We start from the raw sequence: 22,507 nt of genomic DNA on the forward strand, positions 1-22,507 counted from the left end.
CTTTAAATATTCCCAATGACTTGGCCTCCACAGCCGTCTGTGGCAATGAATTCCACTGAATTCCACAGATTTCACCACCCTCTGGCTAAAGAAATTCCTCCTTGTGACTGTTCTAATGGGACGTCCTTCTACTCTGAGGTTGTGAGATCTTGTCCCTGGACTCTCCTAATATTGAAAACATACTTTCAGAGTCTATTCTGTCCACTGTCTGTTCTGCTCTGTCTCTGTCTTTCAATATTTGGTAGGTTTCAATGAGGTCCTTTCCTTCCTCTAAACTTCAGTATTCTTGTAGATTGTTGACTGCATTTGAAGCACTATTTTTAACACCTGCAGAAATAAAATACTTACATTTCTTCACCATGCTGAATGTTCTTATTATTCACATTTCTTTGATGAAGCTACAAAAAACATAAAGACATCCTTTAAAACTATGGACAGAGTAGCATTAGATGAGCAGATAGTTGAGGAATGAATTTAATTTGCAGCTATGTACATCTATTTTGAGAAAAATAGAATGTCTTTATCTCTATGATTTACCAATACATTTTAAAATAAGACTACTTTTGTAAGGGTCATTCTGGAGACATCTGTGTATCTATCAACATCTCATGGTTTTTATAATCCCCTGAGATCCTAGTGAGGAATTGATGGTTTTCAAGACTCTCGCAAATATTTCAAAATCTCTGCCAAAATGAATGACGCTATGTAGCAACAGTGGAGGTCAAATGACCCATAATTTATCTGGATTTGTGCTCATTAAAGCTTTAACAATTTTCAACATGATGAAATTCTTCCTTTTATGTGCCTGTATTAAGTCTCAAGTCAAAGAAAATGGTTGGGTTTCTAGGTCTGCAGTAAGTTATGATTCTAAAAGTAAGAGCTGCCATCTGAATATTCAACAGAAATACAGGTTTTCATTCTTTCATGAAAGAAAAACATTTTCTACTGCATTATCTCATAAGTCGACATCTAAAATGGAAATCATTTGAATATTTATCAGTGTCACATTCTTTGCTGGCCTTTAAGTTCATCATTAAAGGAAACCTTATAAAGGTATACAACTTCAGCTAACATGACATCAGTAGATCCACTCCACTGATATTTTGAATAAAAATTTTAAAAAGTGTGGGGAGACCTTCTCAATCAGTATGAAAATAACATATGCTCCAATCATTCACAGTTCAATTTGTACATGATTTGCATATACAGTACATTTAGCACCAATTTCAGGAGCATTATTTGAAAATGTATCTGCCACATACTGTAGTGGACATTTTCTTTACTTTCAAAACAAGCACAGTCCATAATGTTAAATGGGCTATTTCTAACCTGTACAGGATGAAGGCTGTGGAAAGAAAACTTCCAGGTCAAACATGTTATTAAGGCAAGGTTATTGGCACATTAATATAGAAACATAGAAAATAGGTGCAGGAATAGGCCATTCGGCCCTTCGAGCCTGCACTGCCATTCAGTATGATCATGGCTGATCATCCAACTCAGAACCCTGTATCAGCCTTCCCTCCATACCCCCTGATCCCTTTAGCCACCAGGACCATATCTAACTCCCTCTTAAATATAGCCAATGAACTGGCCTACCACACTACAACATATTCAAGGGGTAAAGAGAAAAGACGCCCTATTGGCTTTATGTGGATGAGATAACAATGTCAATGTGTTTGAAGGAGTAATGACTAGAAGGTTATTCCACAGGTAGTAGCATGAGCATGCCATGTAGTTGTCACAGCAAACTGCACCATTCCATCTCCAACATTAAGTTATTTGACTTGAACTGAATTAATTTCAGAGCCAGAGCACAAACTTGGTACAAATATGTAGACACTACTAACTAGAGATGAATTTCCAGGCAAGATTTTTTTTGAATTCAGAAAGCAAACTGAGTGTTTTCATATGTCATACGACAAAATATAAGTATTTCACTGACGGCTAGCACCAACATTTAGAGCTGTGAGCATTCTTTTTCTGTAGAAATTATGATTTTGGCTCATGAGAATTTTTTTCTATTCTTGAATAGATGAGGCACTCAAGTAAAAATTTAACAGTGTGTGTGGTACAAGAGAGAAATTGGCTCATTTATTTACAGTTTGCAGTAATTTTGTATTATCTAAACATTGTTTCTTTTCATAACTGACTGAACCATATAGAACATGTTTCAGTGAGGTGTTAATAGATGGACAGAATGCCAAAAAGGTGAAAGTTGTATCAAATTTACCTTAAGAAGTGCAATATGCAACAAAGGATATAAATGAATATTTACAGACAATGGGATAGTGAAGATTCTAAGGCACAAGGTATCCCAGTAAAAATTCCAAAATACGAACTTGCAGTCCTGTTTACAGCATGCAAACTTTGAGTTTGCAATCAGCAATTAATTTACATTGTGACACTTATTGTCCTACGAAGCTGTGCTTGTATGATGATCGTTCTGCGATCAGCATTGCTTTCACTGATGTCCACCTCTGCAGGTCTTCTCTAGCTACAGACAGGGAAGAGGAAACGCCAGTGTAACACAACAGCCAGGCTGTAACTTAGTAACATATTTAGTTTGGAATAAAAATAGCACAAAGGAATAGTCATGATGATTGCTGCCAGGATAGTGAATGCAAATCTACGTGATCAGAATCAGGTTTAATATTACATGCCTATATTGTGAAATCTGTGGTCATGCAGCAGCAGTAAAATGAAATAAAGTTAAATTAAATAAATAGAGCAAAAACAGAAAAAAAGTAGTGAGCTAGTGTTCATGGGTTCAATGTTCATACAGAAATTAGGTGGCAGAGGGGAAGAATCGTTTCTGAATTGTCGAGTGCGTGCTTTCAGGCTTCTGTACCTCCTCCTTGATGGTAGCAATGAGAAGAGGGCATGTCCTAGATAATGGAGGGGACAGTTCATTAATGATGGATGCCACCTCTTTTGAGGCATTATCGCTCCTTGAAGATGTCCTGGATGCTGGGGAGGTTAGTGCGCATAATGGAGCTGACTGAGTTCACAACTTTCTGCAGCTTATTTCAATCCTGTGCAGTGCCCCCTCCACCACACCACATACCAGGCAGTGATTCAACCAGTTAGAACGTTCTCCATGGTACTTCTGTAGAAATTCACGGGTGTCTTCAATGACATACCAAACCTTCTCAATCTCCTAATGGAATGTAGATGCTGTCCTGCCTTCTTCGCAACTGCATCGAAATGCTGGACCCAGGATAGATCCTCAGAGATGTTGATACCCAGGAACCTGAAATTGCCCACTCTTTCCACTACTGATCCATCAATGAGGATTGGTGCTTGTCCCCTTGTCTTACACTTCCTGAAGTCCACTATCAATTCTTTGATCTTATTGTCATTGAGTCCAAGGTTGTTGCCTGTGTTGTCAAAACTCTGGATATTGAAGCGGGGGTGGTGCGGAAAGATTTCTTTCAATTAATAAGGGTGGTAATATAGAGCTTGCAAGATATAGCAAGAGCTTGCAAGCCTCATATCACAGCCAGCCTCCCCTCATCACTGGATCCTCTACAGTTTGCTAATCATCCAAATCGCTCTATGAAGGATGCAATATCCATTACACTGCACACAGTTCTCTCTCACTTGGACAACAAAGACACTTATGCCAGAATCCTGTACGTTGATTTCAGTTCAGTGTTCAATACCATCATCCCGCAGAAACTAGTGGAGAAACTGTCGCTGCTTGGCCTTAGCACTGCCACCTGTCTCTGGATTCTGGATTTCTTGACAGAGAGACCACAGTCAGTCCGTGTTGGCAGGAACATCTCTGACTCCATCACACTGAGCACTGGATCCCCACAAGGCTGTGTGCTTAGCCCATTGCTGTTTACACTGCTAACACATGACTGTGCAGCCAGATTCAAGGAGAACCTGATCATTAAATTTGCAGATGATACCACAGTGGTGGGGCTCATCAGCAAAAATGATGAAATTATGTACAGGAAGGAGGTCAAACAGCTAGAGAGCTGGTGCAGGGATAACAACTTGATGCTTAATGTTACCAAAACCAAGGAGATGATCGTCGATTTCAGACGGTCTCAGCCTGAGCACACACCCCTCAGCATCAGCGGCTCCACAGTGGAGAGAGTGGAAAACATCAAGTTCCTTGGGGTGCAGATCTCGGACAATCTCACCTGGTCCAGGAACACCACTGGGATTGTGAATCGGGCCCAGCAGAGATTGCACTTTCTGAGGAAGCTTAAACAAGTATCGCTCCCTACTAACATCTTAACTGCATTCTACAGAGGCGTGGTTGAGAGTGTGCTGACGTTTTGCATCACAACCTGGTACTCCAGCTGCAGTGCTGTCGACAAAAAAGCCTTGCAGAGGGTGGTTAGGGGAGCAGAGAAGGTTATTGGTGTCTCCCTACCTTCTGTCCAAGACCTCTTCAGAGTCGATGCCTCCAGAAGACACGGTACATCATTAAAGACCCCTCACACCCTCTCCATGAACTGTTTGTTCTTCTGCCATCAGGCAAACGTTACAGGAGCATCAAAACTAAAACCACAAGGCTACTAAACAGCTTCCTCCCATAGGCAATCAGACTGCTAAATAGCTGCTCTACCTGACTCTGCTTTGGACACTTTTAACTTGCACTGGACACTTATAACTGATTTTAACTGACATGTGGTTGTTGTGTTTTACTATTTATTGTTATGTTTATTATTTAGTGTTGCGTTTGTTATGTTATGATTGCACTGCCCCTGAGAAACGCTGTCTCATTCTGCCCTGCAGAGCTGATGTATGGTTAGAATGACAACAAGGTTTTTTGAATCTTTGAATCTTGAATATAGCATGTGCGTTTCATATTACTTTCTGAGGAAGTCTGTCATGCTTCTCTCATTGTGGGCTTAGGATCGGAAATATATAGTTGGTGCTCCTTATGGTGTTGAATATCACTATGACCCATTGGTTCATAGAAACATAGAAAACCTAGAGCACAATACAGGCCCTTTGGCCCACAAAGCTGTGCGGAACATGTCCCTACCTTAGAGCTACCTAGGCTTTACCCATAGCCTTCTATTTTTCTAAGCTCCATGTAGCCAACCAGGAATCTCTTAAAAGACCCTATTATTTCTGCCTCCACCACCGCTGCCAGCAGCTCATTCCACGCACTAACCACTCTATGTAAAAAACTTACCCCTGACGTCTCCTCTGTACCTTAAAAATATGCCCTCTTGTGGGGAATTCAGCCCTGGGGAAAAGCCTCTGACTATCCACACGATCAATGCCTCTCATCATCTTGAACACTTCTATCAGGTCACCTCTCATCCTCCGTCACTCAAAGGAGAAAAGGCCGAGTTCATTCAACCTACTCTCATAAGGCATGCTCCCAATCCAGGCAACATCCTTGTAAATCTCCTCTGCACCCTTTCTATGGTTTCCACATCCTTCCTGTAGTGAGGCGACCAGAATTGAGCACAGTACTCCAAGTGGGGTCTGAGCAGGGCCCTATATAGCTGCAACATTACCTCTCAGCTCTTAAACTCAATCCCATGATTGATGAAGGCCAATGCATCGTATGCCTTCTCAACCACAGATTCAACCTGTGTAGCAGCTTTGAGTGTCCTATGGACTCAGACCCCAAGATCCCTCTGGTCCTCCACACTGCCAAGAGTCTTACCATTAATGCTATATTCTGCCATCATATTTGACCTACCAAAATGAACCACCTCACACATATCTGGATTGAACTCCTTCTGCCACTTCTCAGCCCAGTTTTGCATCCAATCAATGTCCCGTTGTAACCTCTGACAGCCCTCCACTCTATCCACAACACCCCCAACTTCTGTGTCATCAGCAAATTTACTAACCCATCTCTCCTCATCCAGGTCATTTATAAAAATCACAAAGAGTAGGGGTTCCAGAACAGATCCCTGAGGCACACCACTGGTCACCAACCTCCATGCAGAATATGACCCATCTACAACCACTCCTTGCCTTCTGTGGGCAAGACAGCTCTGGATCCACAAAGCAAAGTCTCCTTGGATCCCATGCCTCCTTACTTTCTCAATAAGCCGTGCATGGGGTACCTTATCAAATGCCTTGCTAAAATCCATATACACTACATCTATGGCTCTACCTTCATTAATGTGTTTAGTCACATCCTCAAAAAATTCAGTCAGGCTCATAAGGCACGACCTGCCTTTGACAAAGCCATGCTGACTATTCCTAATCGTATTATGCCTCTCCAACTGTTCATAAATCCTGCCTTTCAGGATCTTCTCCATCAACCTACCAACTACTGAAATAAGACTCACCGGCCTATAATTTCCTGGGCTATCCCTACTCCCTTTCTTCAATAAGGGAACAACATCTGCAACCTTTCTCGTCCGGTCCCAGTGACTTATTCAACTTGATGCTTTCCAAAAGTTCCAGCACATCCTCTTCCTTAATACCTACATGTCAAGCTGTTCAGTCCACTGCAAGTTATCCCTACAATTACCAAGATCCTTTTCCGTAACGAATACTGAAACAAAGTATTCATTAAGTACCTCCGCTATTTCCTACGGTTCCATCCACACTTTTCCATTGTCACATTTGATTGGTCCTATTCTCTCACATCTTATTCTCTTGTTTTTCACATACTTGTAGAATGCCTTGGGGTTTTCCTTAATCCTGTCTGCCAAGGCCTTCTCATGGCCCCTTCTGGCTCTCCTAATTTCATTCTTAAACTCCTTCCTGCTAGCCTTTTATCTTTTAGATTCCTATAATTACCTAGTCTTTTGAACCTTTCGTAAGCTCTTCTTTTCTTCTTGACTAGATTTACAACAGCCTTTGTACACCACGGTTCCTGTACCGTACCATAACTTCCCTGTCTCATTGGAACGTGCCTACTCAGAACCCCACGCAAATATCCCCTGAACATTTGCCACATTTCTTCCATACATTTCCCCGAGAACATCTGTTTCCAATTTATGCTTCCAACTTCCTGCCTGATAGCCTCATATTTCCCCTTACTCGAATTAACCATATCCCTAACTTGTCTGTTCCTATCCCTCTCCAATGCTATGGTAAAGGAGATAGAATTGTGATCACTATCTCCAAAATGTTCTCCCACTGAGAGACCTGACACCTGATCTGGTTCATTTCCCAATACCAGATCAAGTACAGCATATCCTCTTGTAGGTTTATCTACATATTGTGTCAAGAAACCTTTCTGAACACACCTAACAAACACTACCCCATCTAAACCCCTCACTCTAGGGAGATGCCAATGAATATTTGGGAAATTAAAATCTCCCACCACAACAACCCTGTTATTATTACTCCTTTCCAGAATCTGTCTCCCTATCTGCTCCTCGATGTCCCTGTTACTATTGGGTGGTCTATAAAAAACACCCAGCAGAGTTATTGACCCCTTCCTATTCCAAACTTCCACCCACAGAGGTTCTGTGGACAACCCCTCCATGACTTCCTCTTTTTCTGCAGCCGTGACACTATCTCTGATCAATAGTGCCACGCCCCCACCTCTTTTGTCTCCCTCCCTATCCTTTCTGAAACTTCTAAAGCTCGGCACTTGAAGTAGCCATTCCTGCCCTTGCACCATCCAAGTCTCTGTAATGGCCACAACATTATAGCTCCAAGTGCTGATCCACGCTCTAAGCTCATGACTTTATTCATAATACTCCTTGCATTAAAATAGAATAAAGAACACAGGCCCTTATGTTCATGGTCTGTTTACTTTCTCTAAGATGAATCTAACCCTTCCCTCCTACATAGCTCCCCATTTTTCTATCATCAATGCGCCTATCTAAGAGCTTGTTAACTGGTACCCTCCTTCGTTCTCTAGCAGCTGCCCCTCTTCCGCAATAACTTTCCTTGTAACTGTCATTTTCCTCCAACCCTGAAAATATCCCCACGGTGCCACCTATATCTGCAAAGAAAATATTCACAAGACCACCAACAATGGCAAAATCAGCAAAACACTATTTTGTGCAAAGCAATCTTTCCAGAGTGATTAATCATGCATGAAAATGACCAGAGGTAAAGCAAAACTCTGAAATGTAATCATCAGCTATAACCTTCTCCCTAACAAGAGAAACTCAGTTTTGCTGAGGACGTGTGCATTTGTCCAGTTGTCCTTTCATATTCACATATTAACAAATTGCACACCAGATATAAACTCAGTTCATATTCTCTTCTTGAAATACAGTCGTCATACACTTCAGCACATAGCCATTTGTTAGCACAAAATTCTTTATAAAATGGTTACTGACACTTTGATCTATTGCCAGTGCAAAGGCTGGCCTCAATATGTAGCTAGTGTAATCTCTAATCTTGAGCTAACATATTTATTAAATGAATCATTCACAGCTATTGTGTCAAAGCTAGAACAGTGAAATCGATAAGGTGCTTTATTTATTTATTCTGATAATTATCCATGCATGGTGGAGCAACCTGTGCTATGCTATTTTGAATAACTACAAATGTAACATTATTAGATAAATGAAATGCTCATGGTGGCCTTAGTCAGCCAAGGCTGTTCCAGTTTATATCTTCTGGTAAGAAAATGCAGCAGATTTCTGATTTAGAATTAGAAAAATGTTCACCAGCTTTAGAAAAATTTGTACTCTCCTGCCATTCTTTTTGGATGGCAGATTCTTTGGAGCTAATCTGCAGTGGGAATTGATTACAGCTGTAAAATCCTTCCCATAAAGATGATAGGAACAGAACTGCCCTGAAGAAACATGTTATTTACTGCCTAAAATTGCCTAGTATAGACAATTAGTGATCTCATCTGTTGCTCCTTTAAACAACAGCAAGACTGTGCCTGATAATAACCTGTTTTGATTTGCTTCACTCCTGTTCACCACTCCTACCCATTCCATATCCAAGTCACTCGCCTCTTTCTAGCCTTCTGCTTTTCATAATATTAAGAGCTTATTGTGTGGGGAAAATATAAGGTCTTTTCATAGAGGCATAGAGTCATTCATTGTACACCACAGACAGAAACAGGCCCTTCAGCCTATCTAGTCCATGCCAAAATACTAACCTGCCTGCTCCCATTGACCTCCATCCAGACCATAGCCCTCCATACCTCTTCCATCTTCCCATCCATGTACTTATCCAACTTTCTCTTATATGATGACATCAATCACTTCCACTGGCAGCTCATTCCGCACTCTCGCCACCCTCTAAGTGACAAAGTTCTCCTTCATGTTCCCCTTGAACATTTCATCTTTCACCCTTAACCCATCCTTGCGTCTAGTCTCACCTAACTTCAGTAGTAAAAGCCTGCTTGCATTTACCACCTCTATACGTCTCATAATTTTGTATAGCTCTGTCATTCTTCTTTGCTCTAGGGAATAAAGACCTAACCCATTTTACCTTTTTTTATAACTCTGGTCCTCACATCCTGGCAACATCCTTGTAAATCTTCTCTGCATTTTTTGAATCTTATTGACATCTTTAGTTTTAAGTCACACAATACTCCAAATTAGGGCTCAACAATATCTTACACAACTTCAACGTAACCTCCCAATTCCTGTACTCAATACTTTGATTTATGAAGCCCAGGGAGCCAAAAGCTTTTGTTATGATCCTATCCACCTTGTGATGCCACTTTCAAGGAACTATGGATCTATATTCCCAGATCCCTCTGTTCAACTGCACTCTCTAGTGTCCTACCACTCACCATATAAGTCCTACCTTGGTTTGTCCCCCCAAAATGCAAATTCTCACTTTAAACCTCATGCATTAAATTCCATCTGCCATTTTTCAGTCTTTCTTCCTGTCCACTGTACCCCCAATCTTGGTGTCATCTGCAAATTTGCTGATCCAGTTTACCACATTGTCAACCAAATTGTTGATATGGGTGACAAACAACAAGGGTTTCAGCACCAATCCACACGAGTCACAGGCCTCCAGTCGGACAGTCAACAATCTACTACAACTCTCTGGATTTTTCCATGGACATTTAAACATTAGGGAGTTTTTAACAAGAGAAAGCCATTTGTCCCAACAAAGCTTGCCAAATTCCTATTCAGATTGTGTTAAAATAACTATCGAGTTTAGATTTGAAAGTCTCTAAGGTACTACTCTCAACTACACAACTACATAGTTTGTTCCATGTGTCCACAACTTGCTGTGTAAGGAAATGTTTCCTGCTGTTAAAATGAAATCTCCCCTTAACTAGTCTCCACCTATGGCACTGTCTACTTGAAGATGGATTAATTCTGAAGTAGCAGCTGGCATCCACTTTACTTATATTGTTAATGATTTTGAACATTTCTATCAAGACTTCTCTCATTCTACATCTACTTAGGCAAAAAAGATTTAATTCTTTCAGTCTTTCTTCTTAGCTCATACCCCATAGGCCTGGAATGAGTCTTGTTGCCCTTCTCTGAACTTTCTCCAGTGCCTTCACATCCCTCACAAAACATGGAGACCAAAATTGTACATAGTACTCAAGGTGTGGCCTCACAAGCACATTTTACAGCTTAAGGAGAACGTCTCTAGACTTGAACTCAAGTGAGTGCATTACATAGCCCAACATCCTATTAGCCTTCCTAATCGCTTCTGTGCATTGATAGTGATGAGTCTACCAGAATGCCCAAACCCTTCTCATACAGTGCGCTTTCTAACTTAAGACCCCTTATTGTATATTTATTGCTAATATATCCGCTTCCTATATGTAATATTTTACATTTACTTACATTAAATTTCATCTGCCATTTATCTGCCCACATCTGGATTTTGTTTAGCTCTAGCTGTATTGACTCTGCTGCGTGGACGTCATCAGAGCATCCCCCTAATTTTGTGTCATTGGCAAACTATACTAGTTTATTTGTTATCCAAATCATTAATGTAAATTAAAAACAGCAGTGGCCCCAAAACTGATCCCTGTGGAACCCCTTTTACACACCTTACCCTAAATCCCTGCTTCCTGTAATTTGATTAGTAACCTCTAGTGGGGTACCTTGTCAAAAGCTTTCTGAAAGTCCAAGTAAATGATATCAACCACTCTATTGTTATTATAATTTTACTTGTCTATTCATAGAACTCCAGCATATTAGTAAAACGGGATTTCTCCTTTTTGAACCCATGCTGGCTTTCTGCTAATATGCCTGTTCTTATCAGCTCCTTTTCCATCTCATTCTTTATTAACATTTCTATGATCCTGCCTATGATACACATTAAGCTTACTGGTCGACTATTAACAGGGTCATTACAATTACCCTTCTTATATACTGGGAATTTCTTTTTTCTGGTTGGGAGGTAGCTGTGTACGTACATCTACTGATGCTTCCGGACACATCCTCAGTGATGTTCCTGGAATCATCGGGTGTTTTTGGTCTTTCAACATCATACAACTTCCTCCAGGTGACCCATTCGGGGCTGATCAGACCCCAGCTTGTTTCCAGATGGCTAGCTATTTATGATTCCATAGCTCCCCTCTTTTGAGCCACAGCCATCTTGAGGCCCTCTCTGCCGCATCGGTGGTACTGCGGATGGCTCTCCTCTTCCTCTCTCCCTCGATGCCCAATTTGCAGAAGGCTCTAGCTATGGAACAGGCTGCGAATCCCCTACAACCAGCTTCCACTGGGAGACACCTCGCTCTCCATCCAGCCTGCTGACGGTTGCTGACCAGTCCTGCGTACTTGGAGAGCTTCCTTTCAAAGGCCTCTTCCAAGCAATCTTCCCATAGGACTGTCAGCTCCAGCAGCACCACTTGCTTAGCAGAATCAGACACTAGGACAATGTCTGGTCGCAGGGTGGTGGCTGCGATATGGTTGGGGAACTTCAGTTGCCGTTTGAGGTCCACCAACAGCTGCCAGTCCCTTGCAGAGGTCAGGATGCCTGCAGATGTTCTTTTGGCAGGTATTGGCTGCTCCCCAGCTCTGACAAAGGCAATGGTCTGCTTGGAGGGTCGGGACCGCTTCGCCCACTCAACTCCTGCACTGACAGCTTCAGCGATGGTCTTCAGGACCTGATCATGTCTCCACCTGTACCGTCCCTCACCAAGTGCCCTTGCGCAACCGCTGAGGATGTGCTCCAGGGTTCCTCTCTTGAAGTAAAGGGGAATTCCTCTCATGATTTTGGGTGAGTACAAATTTTATTAAGGCAGAATGGAATTCAAATAGAATTTAAAGCTGTTGGTACATTATTCTAATGCGGTGTAGTCCAGTTACACTACATCATACAAGCAAGCAAATAAATTAATCAGTCTTCTTCCTGATCCATTACATAAAAATTCTCAGATGTAGAAGGTACACACTTATTCCTAGTACTGTTTCATGGCTAACACAAACTGTAGGTCAGTGATCCAAAATTACAATTCCTACTTTTAAGCAGATACATTTAACAGAAAGGCAATGAAAGTACATAATAAACACAAGAGATGCTGTAGATGCTGGAAATCAAAAGTAAAACACACAAAATGATGGAGGAACCTAGTATGTCAGGTAGCATCTATGGAAAGGAATAGAGTCCACTTTTTGGGCTGAGACTCTTCATTATGACTCAGTAGATTCCTAAATGGACATTGAACCCTTGAATACTATCTCACTTTTTGAATATATATTCTTTCTGTTTTTTGTATGATTCTTAATCTATTCAATATACTTACACTGTAATTGATTGATTGATTGATTGATTGATTTATTATTATTATTATTTTATTCTGTTTTTTTTTCTTCTATATTATGTATTGCATTAAACTGCTGCTGCTAAGCTAACAAAGTTCACACATGCAGGTGATAATAAACCTGATTCTGATTCTGACAAATAATACATAGACACAGTGAGCTGTTTCTCTGCTGCGTGACTATTAGATACCCTTCCAAAAAAAAGGATATTGTGGCGACTCACTTTCCAGCACACTCAAACCAGCTCATGAAACAGCGCGCGCCGGCAGAGAGGCTGGCCCCAAAAAAGGCGCCAGGCCGCCTTCACCAGCAGGGGGAGAATCCCGCGCGCGGAAAGGGTCTGCGAATATGCATTCCCCACAGCAGTCCCGCCCGGGGAGGGTGGGAACAGGAAGGCTTTAAAGGAGGCTGCAAAGTTTGAATAAATCTTTTTTATTGCAACTCCAACTCACCGACTACGTGTCGTTATTCTAGCGCTGTGTGTACAATACCGCTACAATATTTTAAAAAATTGGTATCCTTAGCTCAAGCTATAATTTTTACAAAACTAAAAATAAATTTGAAGCAAGAAAAGTAAAATGTCACATTTTGAGGTCCAAACATTTATTTTGTATGAATATATTTTAAAATATTGAATTAATTTCAAAAAGAGTGCAAATTGCATTCTCGCCATATGCTTCCTGTCAGGTTATAGAAGAAAAGAAAGTTCACCAATAAACTGCCGGTAGGCTTCTATGTCTAAAGATTTTGAATGTCACAAGTCCAGCAATAGACAACTATCAAATTTGATTGGCATTTCAGCAAGTAAATATCTGGACACATTAGGAGAGAACAATAGATGAAATACCTAGCAAATATGGCAACAAGCATTATGCACACAAATTGACAAAGAAGCCAGATATAAATAGAGAAAGCTTTCTATTTCTTCTGGTCAGAAGAGTGCACAATCTGCATAAAATGAGCAGATGATGTGCTTCTATATTTCATATGTTATGCAATTGAAACAAAGTGAAAACTAGCATCAAATATTATTCTGCTCATTCTCTTATGGGTTAGAAAGTGAGTCAGCCTGTTCACTAATATATCATTAAAACAATCTGAAGTGTTCATCTGTCTACCTTTTCTAACATTGGAGAAGGGAAAGCTGAATAGATAGATTAGAGTCCTTCTCATAGTACAAGAGGCTATATTATTTTGATACCAATTTACATTTCCATGAATACTGGATAATAAACTTAAGCATATTACTTGTTTGTGTTCACTGCGGTGGAACCATTGAGAGATTTAAAAATGTTTTGTTGAAAACATAACAGCACTAAATAATGAAAAACAGTTTTCTTCATGTCTTATGTTGAAATAATGTAGCATGGAGTCATAGGGTAATACAGCATGAAGCATGGCTCTCAGTCCAACTCATCTATTCCAACCAAGGTGGACAGCAATATATTTTTAATGAGATCATGAGAATATACAGAGAGTTTGTGCCAAGTATCTGTATAGCTAGAGATAGAGTGTGGTAGTAGAGAGTTCGTTTCTCAGATTGGTGTACCACAAGTAGTGAGATTCAGTCTATTGCTTTTGTATTAACAATTTGGGGAAGAATGTACATAGGTGGCATGGTTAGTAAGTCTGGAATAACACCAAAATTGGTGGTGTAGTGAAGGATGTTATCTAAGATTACTATGAGAGGAGGGGAGGTGAAGATGGCGGCACGACACAGCGCGCACGGCCACTCCGAAATGATATTGTATTTGTTAAGTAGGGGCTGTGCACAATCCTGATTTGATGGAGACAGACGTGAGAAGGACGGAGAAACATCTGGAGAAACTTCTGAAATGCCTGCTTCGCTGCCGCTGCTACTGTGTGATCGAGAATCTCCGGAGGGGAAGGACCCAAATCCTCAGCTTTTCCTACTGCCTGTTGCCGGGGCCGGGGTCGAAGCGCTCGGCAGAGATGGTGCTCGGTGCTTGGCGTCGGAGGGCTGATCGGAGGCTCGAAGTTTTCGGATGGTCTCAAGAGTCGGCTGTGGTCGGGTATTTCCATGGTGCTGCATCGGCAAGTTTGTGGCGCTGTAAGCTCATAGCAGGGAGAGTTTCTCCCTTCTACTGTCTGCGTGAGATGATGGGACTTTCGAAAGACTTTGAGCCTTTTTTTTTATCGTGCCCATGGTCTGTTCTTTATCAAATTACGGTATTGCTTTGCACTGTTGTAACTATATGTTATAATTATGTGGTTTTTGTCAGTTTTTTTAGTTTTGGTTTGTCTTGTGTTTCTGTGATATCATTCTGGAGGAACGTTGTATCATTTCTTAATGCATGCATTACTAAATGACAATAAAAGAGGACTGTGTGTCCTCATAATCTAATCTAATCTAAGATCGTGATCAATGGGTCAGTGGGCTCAGGGATGACAGATGGAGTTTAATTTAGTTAAATAACAAATTATGGAAGGCCATACACTATAAATGGCAAGGCCTGCAGAGAGACCTGGGGGAAAAGATCCATTGTTTCTTGAAAGTGTTGATACAAAGAGACAGGGTCATGAAGAAGACATTTGGAGTATTGCCTTCATTGAGTGCAAGAATTGAGATATAGTTCTAATTTCCCAGCTATAAGAAAGATGCCATTAAACTGGCACAAAGATGATTTTATAAGAACATTACCATGATTAGAGGACTTATGGAGATGTTGGATAAGTTAGGACATTTTCTCTGGAGCCTACTAGCCAGCAGGCGACTTTATAAAATCAGCAGGGGCATTGATAAATTGCATAGTGACAGCCTTTCCCCATGGTAGGGGAGTCCAGAACTAAAAGACATAGGTTTAATGTCAGAGGAGAAATATTTAGTTTGCACCCAAGGGACAGCTTTCCCCCTACAGATGGTGGTACGTATGTCAAATGAGTAGCTAGAGGAAATGGAAGAGGTGGGCGCAATTTGTTTATTCATTCATTATGTGCCATTCCGTATGATGTAGGCAATCATGGTCTTTCCATGATCATGATTGCTGTTGCCAAATTTTTCCACAGAAGTGGTTTGCCATTGGCTTCTTCTGGGCAGTCTCTTTATAAGACAGGTGATCCCAGCAATTATCAATACTCTTCAGAGACTGTCTGCCAGGAATTGTGATATGCACCAGTTGCTCATATGACCAGCCACCGCTGCTCCCATGGCTTCCTGTGACCCTGATTGGGAGGCTAAGCAGGCGCTACACCTTGCCGAAGGGTGACCTGCAGGTTAACGGAGGAAGGAGCACATTACAGCTCATTTGGTGGAGACATAGCTCATCCCACCACTCTGGGTACAATTATGACTGCTGTGGCTGGCACAAACCATTAAAACAATTTGAATTTTATCACCTGAGATTGTTGTCGGTCATACAATTCACATTATGGGATAGTTTTGGTATAGCTATCTCAAGCTTAATCACAACCATGAATTTTCAAAAGGTTAGTGGGTCCTTAGGAATCATATGGGAGAGACAAAGGCTGAAGTCAATTGCAAGATCTGGGTCAGGTCATGCTCTACCTGGCCCTGGGTTACATCTCAATCTGCTTAAGTTTGTGTAAAAAGACAACATATTCATCCCAGGAACTTCTTAAATAAGGAAACCCAAGCTGATAATTTTGTGAATCTGACAGCATACAATAATAACTAAAGAATAATTATGTTATCATCCCAGAAGCAAATGTTTGTACTTCATTTGAAAAATACCATCTAGTTTCCAATGCATCAAACAAAGTTATCCCTTGTGACATCTTACCTGATGTAGAGACCCCTGGGAAGCTGTTTCTATTTTCAGATCACCTGCAAATGTTTCATGTTCTTTGTGACAGATGGGATCCAGTGGTTTTCCAATGACTTCAACATAAGTGACAGGAAATATCCCTTTACGATTTGTCCCAGGGTATTTTCCTTCATACCAATTCTCATCTATTCTCCGGAGCAAAACTACTGTCTGATCCTGAAATAAAACCATTGTTATTTAAAAGTCTGTACAGCATGGGCCAAAATAATACAATATATTTAAATAATAATATTCGAAATTGTAACAGTCAATGGAGATTTCACTGCTTTTTATCTTTGGTCTGTTATCAGATTATAACCTCCTAACATTGATCTCAATTTCATTACATTTGTATAAAGATAACATAATGAAGTGCAATAGAAACAATTTTTATTGCATCGACTGTGATGTTGTAACTCAAAAGCTGCTGATATAACCATGCCAATTCCCTGAAAGGATACTTTCTGCATGGCCATGATTTGCCTTAATCTGAATCAACATAGAGTTAAATTTCAGTGCTAATTCCATTTGAACTCATGGGTATATGACCCCTCATTGTTTTAGATTAATTCAGCGATTATGATTCCAATTTCCTGTTGAATCAATCTTCTCTGTGCCATGGTCAGGATGCTGTAGCAAACAAAATGCTGATAAATAATTAATGGACTGAAAGATTGTTTCTCTTCCCACGGGTACATACACCCTTACCAGTTGAGTTCTTCTAGCAATTTTCTCTATTTGTTTTTGTTTTTGATTAATGGCATCTGGAATTCCTTTGCTCCAAACCACAATTTTCTTGTACAGAACATTCCTAATCTTATATTTCATGGAGATAATTTTAATTTTCTGTCATGTCTTACTTCTGACAGATAATTTGAAATTAAAGAATCCTGGAGCATGTTGTTGTTATTTTTGAGGAATGCTTGATATTATTTCCACACCCCCCCCCAAAAAAAATAAAGCTGCATATCAATGAAAATTAATATTTCATGTTGAAGTTATAACCCATTGCTATTTTTAAGTGTACATGGTGATAATTGATGCCATGCCTAAAACACGTCAGAAATGCAATAGCCTAAATAATGGCTCTTAATTTTTGTTCATTCGGGAGGAGGGGGGTGTGGTGGAGAAGAGAAGTTTTCTTATTATTCTGAATCTTTGAAGCTCTCCATAGCAAATTTTCAATGCTCAGTTCCTGAGTATATTTTAAGACTGAAGGGAACTAAATTATATTGTCTAAAGACTAGAAATAGAACATTAGGCATTTTGGAGCATTGAATAGTTGCTTTGTTTTACATTAATGCCAAATCAGAAGTCATCATAAAAAATTAGAAAACGACCATGTTTTTAGAAATTAACACAGTTTACTCCATAATGTTATGTATATTTTTTTACAGATTCATCTACTAGATTCCAAGCTGTACACAATGATGACCGACTGTAGAAGTTCTCAGTAATTTTAAAATAATCTTTCAATGATAGACCGTGCTTGCCATAATTTGAAGAGGAACAGAGGTTGATTGCAGAAACTTGAGGGAGATCCTTTTGATAGTATCTGATGGCATCTCATCACAGTGACCCCAAGTCCCAACAATCAAGTTCACAATTTGAGGAGACTGCGAATGACACTGACCTGTTCTTACAAGTACCAATTATTTTCTAATAAAATTGTTTTTCTGAGCATATAAAACGATATTCTTGGGGGAACCTTAAAACAATGTAGTTCAGCACTTGCAGCGTGATCTACTCCTGATTTTATTGTATTAATTACGTAGGCTGCAGGTTCTGACATAATGACCAATTTTTGGCATTAACTATTTAAAATAAACTGTGCAGTCGATGGTATCATCACATGCAGGAAAATGATGGATGTTGGGGTGAATGAAGCCTTGAGGTCTTAATCTGGGATTAAAACATAAACAGAATATAGAAAGGTCTAGCATTAAAAGTATGTTCTAATATTTGACATTTCAATTGTGAGCAGAAAAAAGACACACTTTGGCTATATACCCTATCTATGTCTCTCAAATTTATATACTTCTATCAAGTTGTATCTCTACCTCTAACATTTATAAACAAAACCATATTGTCCAGATTCTCCACAGTTATGTGTGAAGTAGGTTGAGAAGATAGCTGAAAAAGCATAATTGTTAATATTCTAAAGAAACAAATGAAAGTAATTTTACTAGTATCAGTGAGTAATAGAAAGGCTAATAGTGAAGATTAAAGCATTAGTATCTGACTTGCATCAAAAAAAAATGTTTCTACGACCTGATGTATTCACAAAAGTAACTGAATAGCTGAAGCCAATGCTCAACTATCTTGGGAAAAAATATTTGGCTGAGTAAGGAAATGTAGCTAGAATATAGTACAATGCAGCATTTAAAAGAAGTTTAAATTGACATCTTATAACAACATTTTGCCACAGATCTGACATGTAGAATTCTGCATGGGAAACCATTGTTAATTTAAGAATGCAAAGGTCACCTGTAGGCCAAACCGGAAATGATTGGCAGATTTCTTTTACTAAAAGGTATTAGCACGAGCTGGGTTTCTGTGGTGATAGGATAGTTTACAGACTACTTTTTATTGATTCCAGACTTTTAAAAATTGATTAAAAGTGAAATATTGATGATGTAATTTGAAGTTCCATTTTCTATAGTATTTGTTGAGTAACGTGACTACGAGACATTCATGGTCTAAAATTTGAATTTTTTTCATGGATGGATGCAATATCATTTTCTGAAGAACCTCTCTGCTCTGCACTGATTTTCTAAAAATGGCTATTAAGTACACTCAGTAGGCAGATTATTAAGTAAGCATGTAAGCCTGCTTGTTAATGCAAATATCTAATCAGCCAATCACGTGGCAACAACTCAGTGACTAAAAGCATGCAGACATGGTCAAGAGGTTCAATTGTTGTTCAGTTCAAACATCAGAATGGGAAAGAAATGTGATCAAAGAGACTTTGACCGTGCCAGATGGGGTGGCTCTCAGATCTCAGAAACTAGTCATAGTCATACTTTATTGATCCCGGGGCAAATTGGTTTTCGTTACAGTTGCACCGTAAATAATAAATAGTAATAGAATAGTAATAGTAATATTACTATTAGTAAATAGTAAATAGTAATAGTCATGGAAATAATAAATAGTAATAGAAAAATAGTAATAAATAATTGAATAGTAATATGTAAATTATGCCAGTAAACTATGAAATAAGTCCAGGACCAGCCTATCGGCTCAGGGTGTCTGACCCTCCGAGGGAGGAGTTGTAAAGTTTGATGGCCACAGGCAGGAATGACTTCCTATGACGCTCTGTGCTGCATCTCGGTGGAATGAGTCTCTGGCTGAATGTACTCCTGTGCCCACCCAGTACATTATGTAGTGGATGGGAGACATTGACCAAGATGGCATGCAAATTAGACAGCATCCTCTTTTCAGACACCACCATCAGAGAGTCCAGTTCCATCCCCACAACATCACTGGCCTTACGAATGAGCTTGTTGATTCTGTTGGTGTCTGCTACCCTCAGCCTGCTGCCCCAGCACACAACAGCAAACATGATAGCACTGGCCACCACAGACTCGTAGAACATCCTCAGTATCGTCCAGCAGATGTTAAAGGACCTCAGTCTCCTCAGGAAATAGAGACGGCTCTGACCCTTCTTGCAGATAGCCTCAGTGTTCTTAGACCAGTCCAGTTTATTATCAATTCGTATGCCCAGGTATTTGTAATCCTCCACCATGTCCACACTGACCCCCTGGATGGAAACAGGGGTCACCGGTACCTTAGCTCTCCTCAGGTCTACCACCAGCTCCTTAGTCTTTTTCACATTAAGCTGCAGATAATTCTGCTCACACCATGTGACAAAGTTTTGTACCGTAGCCCTGTACTCAGCCTCATCTCCCTTGCTGATGCATCCAAATATGGCAGAGTCATCTGAAAACTTCTGAAGATGACAAGACTCTGTGCAGTAGTTGAAGTCCGAGGTGTAAATGGTGAAGAGAAAGGGAGACAGGACAGTCTCCTGGGAGCCCCAACTGCTGATCCCCTGGGATTTTCACACCTATCAGTCTCCAGAGTTTACAGAGAAAGGTGTGGAAAACAAAAAGCATCCACTGAGCAGCTGTTCTGTGGGTGAAGTTTCCTTGTTAATGAGAGAGGTTAGAGGAGAATGAGCAGCCTGGTTCAAGCTGACAGGAAGGTCTGCTCAAATGACAACGCTTTACAACAGTGTTGTGCAAAGAATGCACAACATGTCAAACCTTGAAGTGGATGCACTACAGCAGCAGAAGAGCATATTGGGTTCCATTCCTGTATCTAATAAAGTACCCACAGAGTGTATTTGTCCAGAGTATAGAATGGCTTCCAATGACGATAGGCAAATAAGTACAACAATAGGTAATTTTCTTTCATTTAATCATCCAAATGATATCATTTTATTTATTCTAACCTTTGCTCCATATTAATACTTTATAAAATTATTCTTACTATGAGCTGATCAACAAGGGCACTTTACCTTTTCAAGTGGTAACTCTATGTTTGTTAATGCATTAAATCTGAATTTGGCAATTGCTAGTTCTTCGATTGTATCTTTGTGTGGTTGAAGCTCAGAAGTCGGCTGACAAAAGAAGAAAGTTGAAATTAGGAATAAAGCTTGTCTTTAAACTTTACATTCAGTGCAGAATGAACCAATTAAGTTTTCTCCAACCTCAACATAGCAAATTGGGAGCAAGCCTCTGTTTCCATTGCATTCGCCTTCATACCAGTTGTTATCCCTCTGTCTGTGGATGAAGACAATGTCTCCCTTTTTGACAGGCAATTCTCTGTAGAGATATTATTAAGTTTCATTTGGTCTTGCAACTGAACTTTTAACATTATCATATTACCACATCAAAAGAATCCATCCCTTATAGATAGGTTTTCAGATGTGGTTGCCAATAATTACAGACTGAGACAATTTTAATAAACCTTCTATAATATGAAAAGCTGGTGTACCATTTTGGAATATTTATATGAATTACATTCAAATGCAAAAAATACAAATTGAATACTTTTATTTCAGATAACTGGTGCATTTAATGGAAGGCCAAAACCACAGTTTACAAGCAATGTTATGTGGGAGGTACATTATCCATGATGGCAGGCTTTGAAATGCCTGTAGCTATTTTAGGTAGGAACTTTTATTAGTCACCTCATAGAAAGATATTTTCTTTCCATTAGATTTGAACAAAGTTCATGGAAAGTAATGCTAATGGATAATTTCTGTGGAGTCTTATTTTCGTGGTTGAATACAGTTGATTCTAAAGTTATTTTGTTCATTTCTCAACAACTTCTGCTGCATTATTCAAAACAAGGAATATCAATGAAAGCTCTTCATTGCAGTACATTTACAGAATTGCATGTTTTAACTTTATTCCTGTCATTTAAAGTCTTGGCTGGATTACAGTTATGCTCATCTAATATATTTTATGAACTTTGGACTCTACATGTGTTGGTATAGCATACTTGCGTACATGATAATTACTTATATTGGATAAACATCAACTCATAACCTTTAATATTTTGTGTTCTGGGAATTCTTGTTTACAGGCTTTGTTCCATTTATACACTCAAAACTGCCTTGCATCATTCTGTGCAGATAGCAATCTGTCTCTCCCAAATATATATTATCCCCATGAATTTGCTAACAGATTATTGGGTGAATCCCCTGACTGTCAAAATGTAAGGATGGGACTTGTATCAAAGAGTTATCTCCAATTTGTGTAATTACATTTCAGTTTCAACAAGAGTTTGATCTAATAAACATTCAAAATGCAATTTGCACCTAGAATACATTTCTGATTTTACTACTTCATTAATTCTTACCATATTCTAAACTTCTTAACTGATTCCCAGGCCATCATTTGCTGGTAGTTTTGCATCAAACTGCTGGCATCATGAACTTCCTAAGAAAACTCCTGCGTGGACTCCTCATGCAGTCTGGTAGTGGGGGTATGGAACTCTTTAACAATCTGAGTCCACCCTTCGAATTTAAGTCAGTTTAGACTTAATCACAGAACTGTAAACCTCTTCATTTGAATGGGGTATGAATAAGGGACAAGGATAAATAAA

The 22,507-nt window shown here is 39.7% G+C and overlaps 1 protein-coding gene across 4 annotated transcripts in view; it reads right to left on the reverse strand.

Moving 5' to 3' along the window:
• The window catches only part of LOC140200520 (uncharacterized), a 147,923-nt gene that overhangs the window by 28,438 nt on the left and 96,978 nt on the right, over nt 1-22,507 (reverse strand). For all 4 annotated transcript variants that reach the window (XM_072263982.1, XM_072263981.1, XM_072263983.1 and 1 more), the window contains exons 13-16: nt 21,105-21,219; nt 20,913-21,014; nt 16,370-16,570; nt 349-398 (exon numbers count right to left, since the gene is read on the reverse strand). In XM_072263982.1, coding sequence (XP_072120083.1) covers nt 349-398; nt 16,370-16,570; nt 20,913-21,014; nt 21,105-21,219 — 468 coding nt within the window. The remainder of the gene's footprint in view (nt 1-348; nt 399-16,369; nt 16,571-20,912; nt 21,015-21,104; nt 21,220-22,507) is intronic.

The sequence above is a fragment of the Mobula birostris genome, chromosome 7 (genome assembly GCF_030028105.1).
Source record: "Mobula birostris isolate sMobBir1 chromosome 7, sMobBir1.hap1, whole genome shotgun sequence".
Taxonomy (NCBI): Eukaryota; Metazoa; Chordata; class Chondrichthyes; order Myliobatiformes; family Myliobatidae; genus Mobula; species Mobula birostris.